The 20,246-nt window shown below is 32.6% G+C and overlaps 2 protein-coding genes across 2 annotated transcripts; one reads left to right on the top strand and one right to left on the bottom strand.

Annotated features, from left to right (window-relative positions):
• Positions 1-4,896: 4,896 nt before the first annotated feature.
• On the bottom strand, positions 4,897-11,460 carry LOC117227627 (uncharacterized). Its single transcript, XM_033483055.2, has 3 exons — positions 11,284-11,460; positions 11,032-11,115; positions 4,897-10,317 (listed from the first exon to the last, which is right to left on the bottom strand). The coding sequence occupies exons 1-3, from the start codon at positions 11,314-11,316 to the stop codon at positions 10,117-10,119; spliced, it is 318 nt and encodes a 105-aa protein (XP_033338946.1). The 5' UTR covers positions 11,317-11,460; the 3' UTR covers positions 4,897-10,116.
• A 4,147-nt stretch (positions 11,461-15,607) lies between these two features.
• On the top strand, positions 15,608-16,273 carry LOC117227592 (adenylate kinase isoenzyme 1-like). Its single transcript, XM_033482987.2, has 2 exons — positions 15,608-15,638; positions 15,705-16,273. The coding sequence occupies exons 1-2, from the start codon at positions 15,608-15,610 to the stop codon at positions 16,271-16,273; spliced, it is 600 nt and encodes a 199-aa protein (XP_033338878.2).
• Positions 16,274-20,246: the final 3,973 nt, after the last annotated feature.

The raw sequence follows: 20,246 nt of genomic DNA, 5'->3' as shown, positions 1-20,246 counted from the left end.
GGAATGTGGCGAGATCGAATGTAAGAACGGTCCTTTCTAAATTCCGATGAATGAAGATTTCATATGGAATTTTTGATAACCGCTGCTGAAATAATGCGTTTGTTGTCTCTTATATTAGGGTGCCCCAAAAATGTCTCGCCATCCGAAAGTGGCGGGTTCCTCGGGTCATTTGGAGCAACTTTTTCCTTTACAAAAATGTTCTCCGAGGCACCGTTAACGAGTTATTAACGAAAAACGGTGACCAATGAGAGGCGAGCTCGGCTGCCGCGTGGCGGGCGAGCCAATGAACGGAACTGGGCTTCGCGCGCTGGTTGGCTGGGCCGCCTCGCGCTAGTCGAGCTCGCTTCTTATTGGTCAGTGTTTTCCGTTAATAACTCGTTAACGATGCCTCGGAGAACATTTTTGTAAAGGAGAAAGTTACTTCAAATGATCTTAGGAACCCCACATTTCCCGGAAATACCATAATTTTGGGGCACCCTGTGCATTACATATTTATAACGTATTACACGAATATAACATTTATTTACTAATTCCAATAATTAATTAAATGGAGCATTTAATGCTATGCGAAATATAACATGTGCTCTTACGTATGTGCTGCCAATGATGAAGCAGAAATGCCATCATCAAGTTTATGTAAATACGTAACGTGTCCTTCAATTTAATTTGAATCTAGATTGCGGCTTGCAATCCAGCAGCTCGCTGCTTCTCGTCATAAATGAATTCATTGTAAACAACAGTTATTACCAAGTATTTGGTATTCAATAAAGTACAGTGAAACTCGTGTAAAATTCATTGTTATTAATAAGTAAAATAATTATAAATAATAAAGAATGAAATGGAACTGTATTCCTTTTATTAAATCTAAAAATTGTATTCTTTATTAAACTTACAAATTGTAGGTTTGACAAAAGTATAGTTTCATTTCATTCAACACAAATTATATTTATAATAATCATAATATACCATAATTTAACTTACACAAGGCACATAGATGTTTGTAAACTTTAACTAATTGTTATGAGAACGCTTGCATGGCTATTGATAGAGCGATCGGTGCAGCAAGTTCGTTAAACCCGAATAAGAATCAGCTGGGAGAGTGAACTATAATCTGTATAGTTCACTATAGTCTCTATAGATGTGTTCAAGTGTAAGGGCAGAAAGTGTGAAGTTGAAGAAGGAGAAACGTGGTAAATATAAATGCAGTGGCCTCGGTTAGGCTACTTTTAAGTTCGTTGTTTACACTAGTCTTTCCAAAATATGAAACGATTAATTTTATAATTAAGATAATAATTATAATAACTACTTGGTGAACTTTGAACGTGTTAAACGTATTCGATAATACAGCGCACAGATTATGATAGCTCAGAAAATGAAACATTATCAAGAATATTGTCATTCTTTTCTAATTCTGGAATGATTCAGAAGATTTTTAGATATTAGACAAATCAAGAATTCGATAATTTTGATTAAATTGAAGGACTTGTGCTTGCTCTGCGACAATGAAAACATCTAATTGAAAAGGCCTAGTCAATTAAGATGGTCAAAATTGTCCTTAAAATCAAACACTGTGTAAATTAGATTGCGCGCTTTTCCGCCCGTTCTTCTTTTTCGGAGGCTTTCAAAATTTTGAAAGATGAAAACAAATGAGGCTTATTTCAACGTCAAGGTAATGTCAAGCCGCATATTCAGATTTTTCGGTTGCAAGCTGTCGTAGTCGAAAATGGAAAACCAAAAAAAACTCGGAAATTAAAGATTTCTCGAAAACAAAAATATCCTCCGTTTTAGCGCGTAATCTAATTTAATATCAATTTGACATCGATCATCTATCCAATAAGATTGAAATTTTGCACAGATGTATTTTTCTTGGTCAGCTATCGAACGGCAATCTTTTTTTACCATCTTAATCGACTAGGACCTTTAACTCGACAAGAACTCGTAGAGGTCTTATTAAAAATTCATCCCAATTTTTTCGACTCGAATAGAAATTTCTAAAATGAAAAAAAAATACGCTTTCTGAAAGCAAGTCGAACGAAACACATGAGAAGTGACATAACAATCTACATTTCATTTTACCGCTTCATTACGAGTAATTGCCGTCTTTATGGCAACTTTTACCCGGAACTTCGGCCAAATAGCTTCTGGTGTAACTGTGTGTCTCCGTTGTTATTAAATTGAGATGCTTAATTAGACGACGAAGAATTATGAACGGTCGTAAGATCACGCTTTACGGAGCTGACAGCATACAGAATGTCTGTTTTGCCTGCCAACGGTAAATCGGATGATGGTCATACTTTCTCGTGACAATTGGCCGCAAATTGAGCAGAAAATTTATTGTCATGCCGCAAAAAAGGGGGCATTGACGTTCCCGTAGATCGTGAAATTTCATTCGCGCGCACGGCTGCGCGGCTTTTTAACGTATCAAAATTTAAGTTCGCCCGTAAACTTTGCTTTAATTTGTAATGTACGAGGTCTTTTAATTAATGCAAGTGAAAAATATGACTTTGTACGATGTAATATAGTTTGACACGTGCATATAAAGCGTCCCATTGAAAATTCTTCCCTCAACTATATTTACAACTGTAAGTGGAAACAGACTAATCGACGTTCTTTTAAATTGACACTATCGATGAATCACACTTTGCGATTTCTTACAAGAAAAAGGACCGCTTGAGCCAAAAGTTTTCAGACTGCTTCAGTCTATTTGAGCCAAAATCCATTTAATCGATGCTTACCTTGTTATGCGAACCATCTGAACCATTTGAGATGTCGTTACAGAATTCTATAAACCATGGAAAATTATCTTTTTACTGACTCGTTACATTTGAAAGTAGAAAGAAATTATTCTAAATATTCCTACGATCCTTAATCCCTGTTTCCATTAGAATTCTGACACATTAAGAAAAGGTATGCTTCAAACAAAATCATCTCAAACAGTGCCACTTTGGCACTGTTCGACTACCTTCGACTTATCATGTGATTATTAGACTGCGGATTTTATGCATTCATGACAAAAACTAGTTGATCCATGTTGTCGATCATGTATCTTATAATTAGCGCAAACAATTTTTATTTTCTACAGTTTAGCTTTATATCCGTAGCTATATTATTATTTTTTAAATCCGAATGAGAAATACTTGAAATGTAGGAGATCATAATGTAAACTGTTACAATTAGATCGCTCGAGTAAGTTTGATGTGGATAAAACGTGTACTTGTTTCGCGAACGAAGCAATTTGATTGCCATCGATGCAACGCGAATACGCAGCTCTTAACGTCGAATAGATTCATCGACACTTCCGTGAAGCTGTACTTTCGCAGGACGCGCGATAGAAATTGAGCGGAAAGTGTCTAGTTCTCCAGTGTGCAACGCAAACACTGTGAAAAAGGAAATTGTAGATCGTCTCGGTGACTGGTCCTGCCTGCACGATTTCTCGCAAATTTCTAATCGATACGGCGGATCCACTTGATTTGCGGATGACACGGCCCCCGGGTCGTTGCACTTTTCTTGGATGTCTCAACGAAATTCCATTGTCTGCAGACAAGCTTCCTTTCTTTTCATTCCAGCTCTTTTCTTCGGTCTAGCTTGAAAACATTTTCGATTTCACTTTATTGGGGCACCGATGGCACAACTCTTTTATTTCTAATATTTTATACATGAAAATTTTACATTTTTAATTTTTTATGCACGTCAATACAGCTTTTCAATGTACAGTTATTATTAATATATAATAATATATAATATATATATATAATATATAATATATAATATATAATATATAATATATATATAATATAATATATAATAATAATGTATAATAATGTATTTTACTTATATAATCGCAGCGATAGTAGAGTCAAATGAATTGCACATAAAGTATTAAGTAAATAAATGTACAATAATCAAAATTATATCGTGTTTGATTTCATTGTAATCAGAAATATCTGTCGAAACTATATCAGATTCGGTCTCACTTTAACCAGAAAATTATCACAGCAATATGTTAAAAAAAAATCAGTATTAAAATGTTAAAATTAAAAAGTTATGTCGTTGTATTAGGAATTGTCTTCCGGGAATTTGAGTCAAAGGAGCCGCGACGCGTAGCGAGAGAATCGATAAGTTACAGGGGCTGTAACATATCACGGCGTCAGTGATGACAGACTGAAATTACGCCAGGACGAGAGACATTACTGTGTCTAGTTTTCCGGAATTGTTGTATAACCAGTCGCAGTGGTTCGAAAAAGGGAGACTGTTTTCTCTAATGAAAGACGCTTTGTACTAGACAGGATGTTAAGGGTCACGAAAGATGTTTGTTTTCGTGATATTTTTATAGAAACTCCCCCCGTTAGTCTGAAATGTATACTTGCAAGATTTAGAGCAATATTTTTCATTTAAAGAATATCGAGTAACGAATATTAACGAAATTCATTTTCCACATCGTGTCAAAACTCTTTTTACTTATCGACGGATGCTTCCATCTTTTAATCTTTGACATCAAAGGATTAAAAGCGTTTTAATTCGACACTCCAAAAATCGTTCCAAAAATGAAATCAAAAAGTTGTTCGTTAAATGGAAAAACGTTATCAAAACGATGACGAATACAGCAGTAATAAAAACTCAATCTAACTATGGGATCATTTACCCTTTGCATAGACGTAAAGTGACATTGAAGAAACCAAAATGAAGAAAACGACAAACATCGTTTCTCAACTTGATTACGAAAAATAATAAATCTTTCTCTTAATTTTTCCTGTTTGTGTCAATTTCTTTCGCGTTTTTTCGTACACTCACCATTCACAGGAGAAACGCTGTTTACTAACACCCTGTATTACGAAAAGCTTAGAACACATCATATGAAAAGGAGACAAATTACACGAGACAAGAATAAACTTCTCGTTGATGTTTTGCTACGGTGTTAACAATTTATTATATAATAGTGTGATAAATGTTTAAGAAGATACAATTTCCTTGTCGTGTTACAATTTTGTTTAACATACACCGAAGGATTGAGCAATCGTGTATCATACAATAGTTAAGCGGTTCATCGATTTGTAACATTTGGTTCGTTTCTTACATTGCGTAATACTTGTCTAAATGTTCCAACGAAATTATTGCTATTCGCAAAACATTCATAAATTTTTCGAACTGTTCAAGTGTTCCACCAATACCTGTATCGGAACAACATGTAAACAATGAAGAACTTGTACAAGATAGTTAATCGATACGTGACGCTTATCCTTTTCATCTAAGTGTGAAACATGCATTAAAGATTTACTTTGTTAACAGTTTTAGAGAGAAACGCAAGAAATGTGCGAGGATCTTCATTAAATCCGGAACTCAATTTTAAATTCGCACTTGAATCACAGCCCTAGATATTTCAAAAATGACAGTAACAAACTCAGTCGCAGTAACATTTCGAAAAATAACCATTTCTTAGAATCGTCTATTACACTTTTTATTAATTTTCTTACCTTGAATCGTTCTTTGAGAATTGTTCATAACTTACTAAAAAAAGAATTCAATTATTATAGATGGAATGTTGTTGCATCTATCAATGACAAAATTATAAAATATTCACTTAAAAGAATGTTCACTAAAATATTTTCATAGAAGCTGTACCACGTTTTTAATAAAGAATTCCCCGCACAATAACAACATTTGATTTTGTTTGATTTGAAATGAAGGATCACCGAGGCCTTTCGGATTATCGCGGGTAAAATGCGGAACAGACTCTCGAAAAACGTGAGGATATGATATGTAAGCTACATGTAAACGCCGACGTTATAAAATCAGCGTTGAACAAACTAAATGGTGTATGATAATAATTGACCAAAGCATTTTGGCACGTTAAAAATGTGTTCCAGACCATTTTTCTCTTAACTTATATATTACATCTATTCTAAAATCATTTTTCACGTGCATTAAACTATTTATCGCCCATCACAGCCACGTGCATTTAAACACACCCTACTTGTCTGAATCTAAATCATACAAACTCGTAACAAGAAAACACTGCATGAAAATTACATATTAATAACAACTATTTAATTATTAAATTTATCTATTTGTAATGAATAACGTGTACTAAAAAATGTATGAATTTTGTCCACATTTTTAGATAAACTGATCGTCTACACTGGGTCTTAAAAGTGTGATCTCTGTATATACTGCTATCGATTGGTAAAAGAGAAACAAAATTAGTTCTTTAATCTTATTAAATCTGGTTCTAGCTTGAAAGCAGGGAAATCAACTTATAATTGACAGAAGCCACCATAAATACCGTCAGAAAGCTCAAAAACTTCATAGCTGCAATTGTCCTCTCGACATTAGAAGAAGTATTCAGTGGCTTCAATGTTTGACATAGTTCATAATAATGCAGCTGCTATGATAAAGCACAGAGCACGCTTATGTAAATAATTTAAATATTTATGTAAAAGCATGTGACTGTGATTGACGCCGTTATAATATGATTACACGTATATGTATGAATGCAATTTTGTATAGATCAAGTCTAATTGCTTAGGTAAAGGCTAGAGATCAATTTAGGAACTGATTTATATTTCCAGTTACCATTCTTTACACAAAAACTGAAGTTTCTTTGTCTGATTTTAATAAGACACATGACTGGTTAACTGAAATATAAATTAGCCCTAATGAACGTGTGAGTCACTGAGTATCACAAATATTCTTTTTCCCAAATTATTAGTATTGACTTTTAGAGGGATCTTTTTGCAAAGAGTGTCTACATTTAATAAGTGATTGAATTTTGAGGTTGAAGAGGATATCTAATAATCTAAAAATAAAACTTAGTTACTCCATTCAAGCTAATGTTATAAAAACATTTACATAGTTCCTTGTTTTCAGTTAAGCAACAATAGTGAACAAGAAACGAAAAAATAGAATATATAATATGAATATATTAAATTATATATATAGAGGACAATTTTTAAAATATATTTTAGATATCTATTTGGAAATTGAAAATTACATGAAGTTTAAAATAATAAGATATGAATTTAACTTCTCAATATATGTAACAAATAAGTATTACGTAATTGACCAATCGATGTAACTGGAAAAACACGTTTTTCATATTACTATGTAACAGAATCTTTTGACTATACTTAACTTCAACATAGCTTATGTAGCTCATTAAACGCACACCTGTGTCTTAAGGCAATGTTATTCTCCATATCCTAATTTATGCAAGCCTAAGCTCTGCACATTTTTATCATTACTCTTGTGTTGTAAAATACATTTCCCCTTTTTACTACACTATACACGTACATACATACTATAAATTTCATTTACTTTAAGCAAATACTTAAAAACTAAAATATAACGGTACAAGAATTTAATTTGTCACTTGTAAAGAATATGTCACAAACATGCATAGTTTAAAATGTATGATGCAATCAAGTCAAGAATCATTAGAACCACTAGAGCACAGTTTCATATTGGCATATTGTAACCATATGTATAATGGTTGTTTTGAATAGAAAAGAGTGAAGAAGATGAAAAGAAGTGTTAAACTTTGCTACATTTTACATAAGATAATATTATTGAGATTTTTTGATTATTTATAGAAATGATGGAATTACTAGTGATTTACAACATGTTCAGCAGTAATTACATTTCTGAGATTATAATAATAAAATTTGATTGAACATTCTTTAAAATATAAATATTATTTTGCTGCCATTCAGCATATATGTGTCACATACATACATATAACTCTCAAATACTATATTATGTAATACATGAAAACAAAATTTTATATTAACTTTGGCACTATTATCACATAGTTTACATAAATTAAGGAATACTAAACACTTTATACATTCAAAAGAAAAAATGTTCAAGTATTCACAAATGCTCAATGTGTAGAAGTATAAGTTAAAAATACTCTCTTACAGACAAATAATTAGATTTTTAAAGAGATAAACAAAATAATGTTATTATTTATAGTTGCAACTATAATTCATATAGAAAATATCCTTAAATTTCCAAAAAAATCCCTGTTATAAAGAGTTATATTGTACTTATTTTTACATGAACAATATAAAATGATATAACTTGTAAGTAACGATTTTACTTCCACTATTCGCATATAGCATTACTTAAAAATTAACATTTTTAAACAGAACAGTAATACCTTCAAACCTTACTGGTTCTCTCATTTTGTGAGGATATATAAGCATATAGATTGGCCCCAATATCGCACTCACTGAGGAAGTCAAATAAGTTACTTGTCAATAGTACCTGTTGATCCCATACTATTTTAAAACAAACAATCATACTTAAAAGTAAAATATAACAATGACAGTAAATCACATATAATGTATAGTAGTCCCTTGAAGATCTTTAATTTTGAGCCACTAAAATCTTAAGACTTGGGATTAGACAATCAGCAACTTACTGAGTGGCTATGTTAGAGACATGAAAGTTGAAAACAGAAATATTTTTTATTTTATAATACTACCCTAATTGATTGCATAAATACCTGTTGTCCATAATTATAAAAGTTATCTCAAAATTTCCATACTTGGTATATTACTATTTATATTCTAATAAATGAAAATCGTTAATTCTTTTGCTTTTATAACGACGAAAGCATGTGCATTTTAACTGTACAACGAAATACAAACTTAATTTCTTGGGATAGCAATTATAGTATACATTTATACTATTTGATTCATAGTTATGAATGTAAACAGATTTTTATTTTACCTCTTTTTATATATGCATATAAAAAACTCATTTTCTATATGTTTTTCATACTAGAATCTTATTCTTTCATATTATAAAATACATATAATATATATGAGATGAGTTCTACGATAAATAGCAGTAATTGTCTGATGATAAGTGGCCCTCAATAAGTGGAAGTCTCTCTGACAAAATGTTGTAAGATTTTCAGAGGATTTCTATATTTTAGAATTTAATTTAGAAATTTATACTCTCTAAAAGATATGAATAATCATTAGAATATATAATTGCTGCTAAATAATAAATAAGGCCTATGTGCATAAATTACATAAATTTTTAATTTTTATGTGTATACAAATTAAAATATTGCAATTATTATAATTGTTTAGTGAGACTCTAAGACAGAAATAAAAATATCCAAACAAAATTAACATTAGAACTACCAGACCGGTCAAAATGACTGGTTACAGTTTCCATTTTACTGTTATTAAAATTATACAGATGTTTTTGTAAAAAGATATTAAATATCTTCATTTATTCCAGTATATATTACACTAAAATTCATGCAAAGTCTGAATGAATGCAGTTTTCCAAGCACTTTTACTGCTTGATAGTTCTAGTGTTAATAATATGTTGACCATGTATACATGTTATATGCAAATGTACTAAGATTAAAAATTAAGAAAGTTAATATTTTCATTAATGAACAAATTTTACTTTTTTTCTTCATTAATGTCGTAACAGTACATGGTTAGCGACCATAGTAACCATTAGAACTGTCCACTTACAGATATCAGGGATTGGGTCAGAAAACCTTTCTTGACCTTTGCAAGCCTGGAAAGATAACTTTATTTATTATTCTTCATCGCTAGCCGTGTACTGTTGCAGAGCTGTGCGGCCGCGCGATTAGCGTAGTCTGGGACAGTCCGAAAATTAGCGTCACCAAAAATCAGCAACATGAAGTCCTTTTCCCCCGCCGAATATATCGGTAGCATAAGGAAAAGTCTCTACCCGAAAAGGGTTACCAGAAAAGGCGTTACTTTTTCCGGAGATACGTATAAATACATTGAAAATTAGCAATTAGCTCTCCATTCTGACTCTAACTATCAGAGATTCTTGTAACACATTGACCATTTTCGATTTTAAATAAATTCGTAGTCCAAATCATGGTGCAGTCCTTTCACAAGTAATCCTTCCTAACGTTACAATATCAAAAACGTCTTTTGAAAAATGTTTCACGTAACTCTACAAACAATAAGTATGTGCTATTGCATTTATTATTAATACTCGAAATTTTGTTTAAACCAATAAATTAATTTTTAAAGAATTTAAAGGCAGTTTATGAAAATATATTACAGTATAAAATAGTTAATAAAATAAGACAAAGATTTGCTAAGTATTCTAATCTTATTTTAACTTTGGATTTTCGTGTTGCTCCACAATCTTGTTACGTAGCAAATTAAAATGCCAAACAACTTGGGACAACTGTGTTTTAAGTGAAACTGAAAGTTGTTTTTGTAATTGTTGTAGCTCCAATATTTCTCGATGAAGATTCTCATAATCTTTTGTAACTTGATGAACTGACCTTAAGAGACGAAGCGCAGAGATCTGTTAAAAGTACAAAATAAACAGCAACGTAAAGACAAAATATAATTGTTGATCTGAGACATAATAAAAACATTAAATTATAATATTTTACACTAGTTGAATAAATAATTTTGAATAACAAAGTCAGAGAAAAATAGAGAGTTGAAAAAATGAATGAATCCAATAAATGGATAGTATGTAGATTTATTCATTCATGATATCTATTTGAATAATTCTAATATTAAAAATTATTGAATGCACCAATAAAATAAGTAAGTAAAATAGAAAATTATAACCATAATTAAAACTTGAATAAATTTCAATTGCAATAGCATTATAAGAAAAAGTTTTTTTATAAATGTTAATTAAGAAAATTATGAATTACATTTTGATCATTTCATAAATGATTACTGTGACTAGTAATCGTAATTATTTTAGTATTAACTATTAAAGAATATATAAAACATGGAAACATAACTATGAATTTAAATTGGATACATGTATATAAAAAAGAAATTTGATATAAACACGATTGATATAATTTTGTCATTGTTAAAAATAAAACCAATTCAAGTTAAATTCGAATTGTTAGAATATAAAACTGTTTGTAATTTAAAAAGTCACAGAATATTTCTTCACAATTTTTGTGGTTCATTTCCATAGTAATATTTATATATTTTAATACATTTTATAATTCGCAATTCACTTATGAACATTATTTTAAATAAAGCATACCTCTCTATCTGAGTTTTCAAATTGCTTCTCAAAAGTGTCAATTTTCCACGCGATCATATCCAATTTTCCAACAACTTGTTTAACCTGTCGATTTAAAAAAACTATAAAAATATTTGAAATTATTCACAGTAAGGAGACACTTGATCATTTGGTATTTGTAAACTATTTTAATATAAAATTCATCATTTATAATCTGACCAAATGCAGAGAGCAAATAAAATTTCAAATTAGAAGTTATTTGGGATTACTTACACTTTGTTCCAAGTGCACAATAGTGGTTTCCATGTTGATTGTAATATATAAATGATTATTTTATACAAATAAAACGTAACTGATAAAACGCTTGTGCAAAAGTGACGGTTGCTTTATGACGCTTGAATCGATATGTACTCTCCGCACGTTTGAAAAGCTATGAGTAGGTAGGTAGTGGTGGTGGACATATAAACTTTTAACTATACTGACCACAGACTAAGAAATAGGAATAGAGGGACAGAGCATGAAGTCCTCATTTTGTTAAGAGGAGGTATCACCTACTAGTGTGAAGTTGGCTCACCATATTAACCAATATTAATGAAACATAGCTTAAAAAATTGCTCTTTAATTGCTCACTTATCTTTTTTTAGAAATATCCAAAATACTTTTTGGAGATGCCTAGGTACTTTCATGAGAGGTTGGAGAATCTTAATTGTTATGTTGTCTCATTGCATGACCAATGTGAACATAGCTACTATAAAAACGGCGAAGTCTAAATCGCAAGTTTCGATTGGCTTTCAAGATATGTCACAAGTCTAGGCATTGATAACCATTTTAATTAATTTCAATTGATTTTTAGTCGACGTATAAGCTGATTATAAAAAAAATATTTCTATACATTTTCGTATATTATATAAAGTACCCAATATTTGAAAATCCTTAGTTGCTATTGTTAAGTTTCAATATAGTATATCAATCGTTACATCAAAAACAGTCGAATTTCATTTAATTTTAAATGACGGGACTTGAATCCCCATTTAGACCTACATTATAAATATTGTTATTTAACTGGTTTCTAGCTTTAACTAGTTTCTGACAATCCGTTAAAATTTTCATATATTTCGTTTAAGGTCTTTTGAAAAGCTAACGCTTCTAGAAGTAGTAATTTAAAGAATATATTGAAACAGAAAACTGATAAATTAAACTATAAGTGATCCTAGGCATACCTGGTTCACAACTTTGTTAACCTAGACGGTGTTTCTACATTGTGTCGATAATGTTGCGAACGATACATGGTAATAGCACAAACGAGCTGTCACCATAGACGATGCGTTAGAGGACACCATATGGGGTTTCGTGAAATACGTTCTGAAATATCGACATTGCTAGAAACCAGAGGCGCAGACCTAGGATCGTAAGTCTGTGTCCTATACCTCGATATAGGATGATATTGTACCAACGATTGGTATTACGAAGTCGTTTAACCACGAATAATAATGTAGGAATCTAGCTTCAATTGAAGCTTTGTAGAAACAAAATGTATTTAATTTGATATAATTATTCAATCCTCGGATCTGTGGAAAAGACTCGACAATAAATTATGAAAACATATATATATATATAATATCAAATAATTGTATGAAAGAATTAACCACAAAATTAAATAAAAATTTCTTCACTAAAAGATATCTTTAAGAAACATACTTTACAATTAATGTCTGGTTAAATAGTATATGCTATATAGTACTACAGTATACGTACGGAGTGTTGTAGCAAATCTTTTATTTAAACAATAAGAATATTTCACTTGCAGTATTTTATAAACATTCTGAAAATTTTGTACACATAAATTCACTTACTTTTCCGCAAACATCTATTAAAGTTTATCACATCTAGAAAACATCTAGAAAAAAAAATATAAAACAACAAAAACATTAAAAGAATTTAAAGATATTGTCGCATTGTTTTCATCTTATAAGCATATTAAGGAATGAAATCGATTTCTATTCTGCTTCAGCTTGTTGCAATAGAGCCAAACACACAATGTTTATTTTACATAAAGATCCACAGTATAATCATAACCATAAACATATATAAGTATGTAAATGTGAAACGTGTATGGTTTTAATTCATTTTATTTTCCTATCACAGAAAACATGAAAACTCTATTTTTAACGCATTACAATTACATGTCAGCCTTTACAAAATATTAAACGTTGCACACTTCATTGCTACCAAGTTACACATAAGGCATTTATACAAAAGTGCAGATCAATATTTTCACACGTTATATTTTTTCGAATAAGGACAGTACTTCACGATGCACGAGATGTGGTTTCAAGAAGAGGAGCATAGTTGAATGTATTTCGTTTTTGGTAGCAAAAGAGAAGTGGGGCACCAAGATTAAAAGGATATCGGATAACAATCGGTTCGATGGGCAACTGTATGTTTAAGCCCATTCCTATTCCAAGGCCCAGCGCAGTTAACGTACATGCTGAGCTTTTAAAAAACTTTCCAATCGTCTTTATCATTGGTGGACCGGGTGCTGGAAAAAGTTACTAAAATTTCATAATATTTTGCATTCTTTTTGGCAACATTACATAACCTTGTACAGTAAGTGCACGATTAAATTTACGTCGAGTCAGGAGCCAGCATGTAAATATACTGGATGACATGTCCTTCCAAGAACTTACTCGAGCATGGCATGGCAATGAGTACTATATAAGAGATCGAACTTATTTCGATTTTTCTCAATTTTTATAATAGTGTAACCCCGAAGAAAGAAATATGTATAGTAAATTCTCCCTAATTGCCCTTCAGCTTGTAAACAAAAATGGACAATTTGGGAAGAGAAGATGCTATTATTCAAACTTCGTGTCTCATTTTCACAGGCGCCGATTGTTAACAACTATAAAAATGAGGCGCAAGGCTCGAATAATCGTATCTCTTTCTCCCAAATTGTCCATTTTTGTTTACAACTTGATGGACAATTGGGGAGAATATACGGTATATCTAACAATTTTCGATGAGAGCAGCTTTATGATTTCAATCATTGTAACATAAAAAATGTAAAATGCGTGATTTGACAGATGTTGATACATTTAGTGTTAAAGTGGCATCGTGACCATAAAAAAATAAACCTGCTATAAAGAAAATTTCACTTTTCGTTATTGTCACCTTACCTTTATAATTGAATTATCAATAGATAGCTGAGATTCTTCCGATTAAAATGAGTTCAATTAATTAATCTGCAATAGAATTAATTATTAAGCAATCGATAATATGCTTAGAATTTAACCGTACGAATTTTGTATAAATTTAACTGTGCACCACTGTACCAGCATTATTTTTTAACTTAAAATTAGTTATAGAATTTTTTGGAATTAGTTTATTTAATATTTTGTATGTAATGTAATGCATTTTATTGTTCTCCTCGGTGTTTCAATTCCTTTCAGCAATTCTTCTTATCCAAACTTGTAATTACGCCTTGTTTTACTCATGCTACCTCATTATACTATACACATACTACCATTTCTACCATTGGATCTCCCCTTCAGTTGCCTCTATTCAGAAATATTTTGTTTGCAATTCGCATCATTTTTGAATGATATATTATATTACATTATATTTTGTACAAACGAGCTCCAATTAACTCTTTGCACTCGAAATATTTTCCCAGATCACCTGCCAACGATTCGAATATACATGGTGTCCCATAATTAAATTAACAACCGGAAAGAGATATGATTCCTGAAGAGGTGAAGGAGATTCCAGAGGTCATTTGAAGCAACTTTGTCTGCAGCAAAAATGCAATCCGCGGCTTTGTTTACGAGTTATTAACGAAAAACAGTGACCAATAAGAGGCGAGCTCGTCTGGCGCAAGGCGACCGAGCGAACGAGCGGTCGAAGCCCAGGTCCATTCATTGGGTCGGTCGCCTCGCACAGCTGACCACGCCTCTCATTGGTCACTGTTTTTCATTAATAAATCATAAACGAAGCCGCGGATTGCATTTTTGCTGGAGACAAAGTTACTTCAAATGACCTCAAGAATCACCCCTTTCCGAGTTATTTACCCTTTATATACATTTATTATTTTCCGGGTAAATAGTATATTTGAATGACGCATGCTAGTCGTATGTAAACAAAGTCGCGGATTGCATTTTCGGATTGCGAGACATTTTTGGGACATCCTCTGTATACAGCTATATACTTCGAACATTGCATTCTGATCAACTTTTTGTTGCAAGTTAACACTAATACTCGTACGCGTTGCCTTATAAAAATTACAACATTGAACTTATGTAGATATCTTGCAATTTTTATATTAACCCTAGGCCGCGTAAGATACTAGAAGGTTTAAGGGAGGTTCGTATCCATGTGATATTATTTTTTCTATTCGAGATATAATTATTTATACAATACTGCTAAATAATGCATTACTTACAAAGGAACATTGCTAGAACAAAGACACCTGTTCAAAATTCTGCGGGCATATTTCGATCCTCCTTTGAACATGCTAGGTTCAACACGCATTTGGGTGAATAAAAAAGAACCGCTTCAGGTGAAAGTATATTCATAATTTGAATAATATTGTAGGACAGAAATGGTCAAAACTGGTCATTTACCCGGCAACGGTACGAGTCGTGTCGATTCATCGAGAATTCCTTGTATTTTTTATTCCATTTCGATTCCGCTGACAGCGCCGATCGTTGCAGGAACACTGGGTATGAAATTGGCGGAACACTACGATTTCCTGCACATCGTGACGGCCGACCTGATCCGTGAGGAGATATCGACGCGAACGGAGAGAGCTTTCAGATTAGCGCGTTTGATGTCGCAAGGTCAACTGGTTCCGACCGACATACTGGTCGAATTAATGATCACCAAGATACTGAACAATCGGCTGAACAAGCACGGCGTGGTCGTGAGCGGTTTTCCGAGGCGGAAGGAGCAAAGCATATTGTTCGACAGGTTCGTGCGGCCGCCCCATCTCGTCCTGTACCTGGACGTGCGGGATTCCGTGCTGAGCGATCGCATAATGGGCAGATCGATTACCACCAGGGAAGTCGTGGTGATGAACTACGAAGACATTAAGAGCCAACTGAAGGAGTTCCATACGAGGACACGGCCGATCGTGAAACACTATAAAGACTGTTTGGTACAGATCGACGGCGAAGCTGATCCGGTTTCCGTCTTCGAGGTCGCGTGCGAAGCTGTCGACAGGTTCCTACAGAAATTAGACACGAGCTCGAGTGTTATTTCTCGATAAGTAGTAGTGGGCCGCGAAAGTATATTCGAACGCTTTTTAATTACAATTAGCACAGCTTAAAATAGCGTCTCTAAAATTGGACCGAATGATTACAATTTTTTTTTTTTTTGAGAGATGTCGGAAGGAGCAGTTTATTAGACAATGACTAACCAAATTTCTGCAGAACTTGCATCTGGTCGGAGCAATAAAAGAAATAGGAAAATTGTGTCTTCTTTGTTTTTATCTGTTTTATCTGAGCGTAGAACAAACAATGTAAACAATGCGGTTAAAAGGCTTCGTTAAGTTATATGCATGTTAAAGATTTCATTGAAATCGACGAAATAGGACCGTACGACGTAGTCAGGGTCCAACAGGACCCACACGACGAACATACTTTATTTTATTACTCTGCAGTTGGAACACAGAATTAAGGGCGGGGTAACTGGAGACGCTTGGCAACGATTTCGATGCATTTTTCAGCATGCATAGAAGTTACCACGATTTACAAATTTTATTGTATAAAAAGTTGAGGAAGCTAATTTTGTAATCATTGTTTGCCATTCCAAGCAATGGAAATTTTTGCAACAAATTTGTTCTTATTGTCTGGTAAACTTTGAATCTTATATCTCAAACGAATTCAAATCGTTTGGTTCATTTTGAAAAATATTATTGCGTTTTATGAGATGCCTGAGTACTCTCTTGCTTGACACGCTGTAAATAATTTTTAATAGGTGTGTCTTGTGTTTAAAGAAGTAATCTTTTATTATCTGAAAGAAATCATGTTTACTAGATTCTAAAATACATTGTAGCAATTATTTACTCTGCTGTTGTATATTTTAATTAGTTATCTTATTTATAGGATGCCAACGATTAAACGGTTTGTTGTATAATGGGACAAAAATATTATACGTAATTTACTAGATTGTGAACACAGTATACATCGCACTGTTCCTTGGATTGTGTAATCAAATTGTGTAAATAAAATATTATCCTGCAAGGAAGCTTTTCAACGGTGTTCAGTATTATTTCAGCACTTTCGATGTGATTACGTTACGCTGATAAATATATTAATGTTTTATAATATTATATAAATATTTTCTCTTGTGTACAATTTTTCTAATATCAGGGACTGTATCAGATCAATTTACTTTTAAACGAATACTATTATGATCACGTAATCACGAGACATTATCGATACATTGTTTCTCCAGAATATTTGTATCAATAGATCAAGAAAAAGGAAATTTGTTTGACGCGATATTATTTTATCACTATGCATCAGTACTGTAAAAAATAGTTAAATATTGAATTCTTGTTTGTTGTTCCAATTTATTTCGACTGTGTCTAACAGTTATAGATTGATTCGTACAATTTAGATTTACGAGTTAGTGAATAATAAATTGTCATGATAACTTAAATGTAGCGTATAATAGTCACTTATGTGTGTGTGATATATATATATATATATATATATATATATATATATATATTTAAACATACATACATATTATACAATACAGAGTGAGTCATACAACTTAAATAACTTCGAAATTGTGCATTTAATTAAAGATTGTTAAATATGAAAGTTATTGAATTTTAACGGGATTAGTGAGACGTTGTATTCACTTTTTTGTACATAGTGTAGTTTCGAAATTTCAAGGCCAACTTCCCTTTTTTTTTCAAATGGAAAGATTTATGTTTCTTATCGTAGATCAAAAGAATATACAGTTTCAAATAGAAAAGTATACACTTATGATGAACCTTGTTGTTTGTTGTTCACTGGCTAACTATTAACTTTAGGATGGGCATACTTATGATCTTTCCTCTACTTACAGCTTAATATTCTTTCGATATATATATATATAACAAACCGCGATGGTCGAATAATCGTATCTCCTCTTCCCAAATTGTCCTCTTTTGTTTAAAAACTAAAGGACAATTTACTGTAATTTGAAATGAGAAATGTTCTGATATATCCCGCGAATCTATTAGAAACAAAAATAATTGATCAAAATAACTTATTTAACACGCGTTGAGTGCCACGTCGGTCACATATGAGTGACACTAATTTTCTGACTAGTTTTCAAAATTTCTTTGTATCGTAATAAATTCGAATAAAATGAACTCGATTCGGATGCGTAAAATGCTAAAGATTTACAATACCATTCACCGTGACAAAATTGTAATTTCCTAGCATCTCGGTTCTATTAATTAACTACTTTGATATTAAACGTGTTAAACACAGCTGTATTATATTTACCAGCACGCTACGAATACGCCATTGTAAAAGAAACAACATTTTAATCGGTGTAGCCTCTACGCAAGTGCGAAATCGCTAAACAAACAGTTCGACGGAGCAGGGAAACCGACTGTCGTCTACACATTTTTCCCGCGTGCACAAGAATAGTGTTTTTGATAGGCGGTTATTCATTCCGCGCGTCCACGTTCGGTGTGCCTTCATTTATACCACGGCGTACGTCTGTATTTATTCATCTCCTCTATGTGTTTCTGCTCGTTTTAATCAGTGGATGGATGGTTGCATCCATTTATGCACACGTCTACGTACACACAGGTAAGATCGCCGGTTGCGCATCTCCACGTACAAGCTCCGCTCCCAACCCCGTACACATGTACACACATAGGCACACTCACACAGTTCGTCGGTGTTTCTATACCATTCACTTGGCAGATATATTCATAAACATGCGTGTACCTTCCGTAGTATTCATCTGCACGTGAGTCCTCCTCCGCGTCTCGGTGGATGACTGATAGACCGTGTTCACCGGTGGTCCTGGCATGGACGGACGATTGCTCGATAAAACCCGATGCCGGTGTGTTTTCGAAAAATGCGGCACGCCAATTTAACACGTTCCGTGCCGAGCTTTTTTTACTCGAATCTTCACACTTTGATATTTTACTAAAACTTGATGTATTACGTGCAATTATTCATTCTCGTACACGTAACAACGTGACAAAAACTTATCAACGCCCATTCTTGCGGTGGAAATTGATTCTTCGGTTCTAAATTTCTTGTAAACAATTTGTTCAGTTCACTAAGTAAACGTGCAAGCGTGTACCATCGATGGTACACGTGGCACGGAACGTGTTAATAATAACACCTCGCCCTGAACTCGATTTTTAACAAATGTTTTCGAAGCACGCTTTCGTATCTCTGTGGTCGAAGGGAAGAACGCCGCATATGTCACATGTTTCCATTTTCGAGATATTGTCGTTTAACGCTTTTTATCTACCGGCAATTTTCTAATGATGATTTTGAAATGAAAAATCAAAATGATATGCTCTATCTTAAAGTTGATAGTACTTGTACTTTTTCGAAGCTGAACTTCCGACTGAGTTTGGCGGATGAGAACGATTTTCGGATTCGTCAAGTAACTAGAGGGACAGAAAATGTTTGCTAAAAATAAATACGTTTGTTTTGTTTATAAATATAGAATGAGCAAACTCGATATTCATTTTTGTATTCTTTTCGCGCAAGTACGAGGATAAGTACTGCAGAAAAGATCCACTAACAATAAGTGAAAATGAGTGTTTCTTCTTTGTGATTAAGTCATGATAACGTCTCCTACTCCTTTGTTATCCATTTTTATAAATTTTATTGATTAGTAGGTAATAAAATGACTGTCGACCTACAATGAGTTTCCTCTTTTCTTTGTACGAAGTAATTAACACTGGGACGGCTTAGAATATAAATATTGTTATTTGACTATCAATTTTCTGATTGTTAATTGAAATTTTTCCATGTTAAATTAGGGTCTATGGAAAATAATGTTACTAATATTAATATTAATGTTATTATTATTAATGTTAAATATGTGTGAAAAAGATCAAGACACTAAGAAACGGTTCGATCATCTTCAAGCGTTTTGAGAAAACAACAACAATCATTATCGACTGATCGGTATGTGCTAATTCTTATCCAGTACTGCGAAACCAGAGTCACCAAAATCCAACACCTTAGCAACAAAAGGCATTC

This window comes from Megalopta genalis, chromosome 16 (assembly GCF_051020955.1).
Source record: "Megalopta genalis isolate 19385.01 chromosome 16, iyMegGena1_principal, whole genome shotgun sequence".
Taxonomy (NCBI): Eukaryota; Metazoa; Arthropoda; class Insecta; order Hymenoptera; family Halictidae; genus Megalopta; species Megalopta genalis.
The sequence above is the reverse complement of the archived record's forward strand: the minus strand, read 5'-3'. Positions and strand labels throughout refer to the sequence as shown.

Excerpts from the sequence above, each read along its gene's own strand:
- LOC117227627 (XM_033483055.2), bottom strand. The coding sequence starts at position 11,316 with ATGGAAACCACTATTGTGCACTTGGAACAAAGT. Across the intron at positions 11,116-11,283 it reads TTGTGCACTTGGAACAAAGT|GTTAAACAAGTTGTTGGAAA; the intron begins GTAAGTAATCCC and ends TTAAATCGACAG. Across the intron at positions 10,318-11,031 it reads TTGAAAACTCAGATAGAGAG|ATCTCTGCGCTTCGTCTCTT; the intron begins GTATGCTTTATT and ends TACTTTTAACAG.
- LOC117227592 (XM_033482987.2), top strand. The coding sequence starts at position 15,608 with ATGGTCAAAACTGGTCATTTACCCGGCAACG. Across the intron at positions 15,639-15,704 it reads TGGTCATTTACCCGGCAACG|CGCCGATCGTTGCAGGAACA; the intron begins GTACGAGTCGTG and ends TTCCGCTGACAG.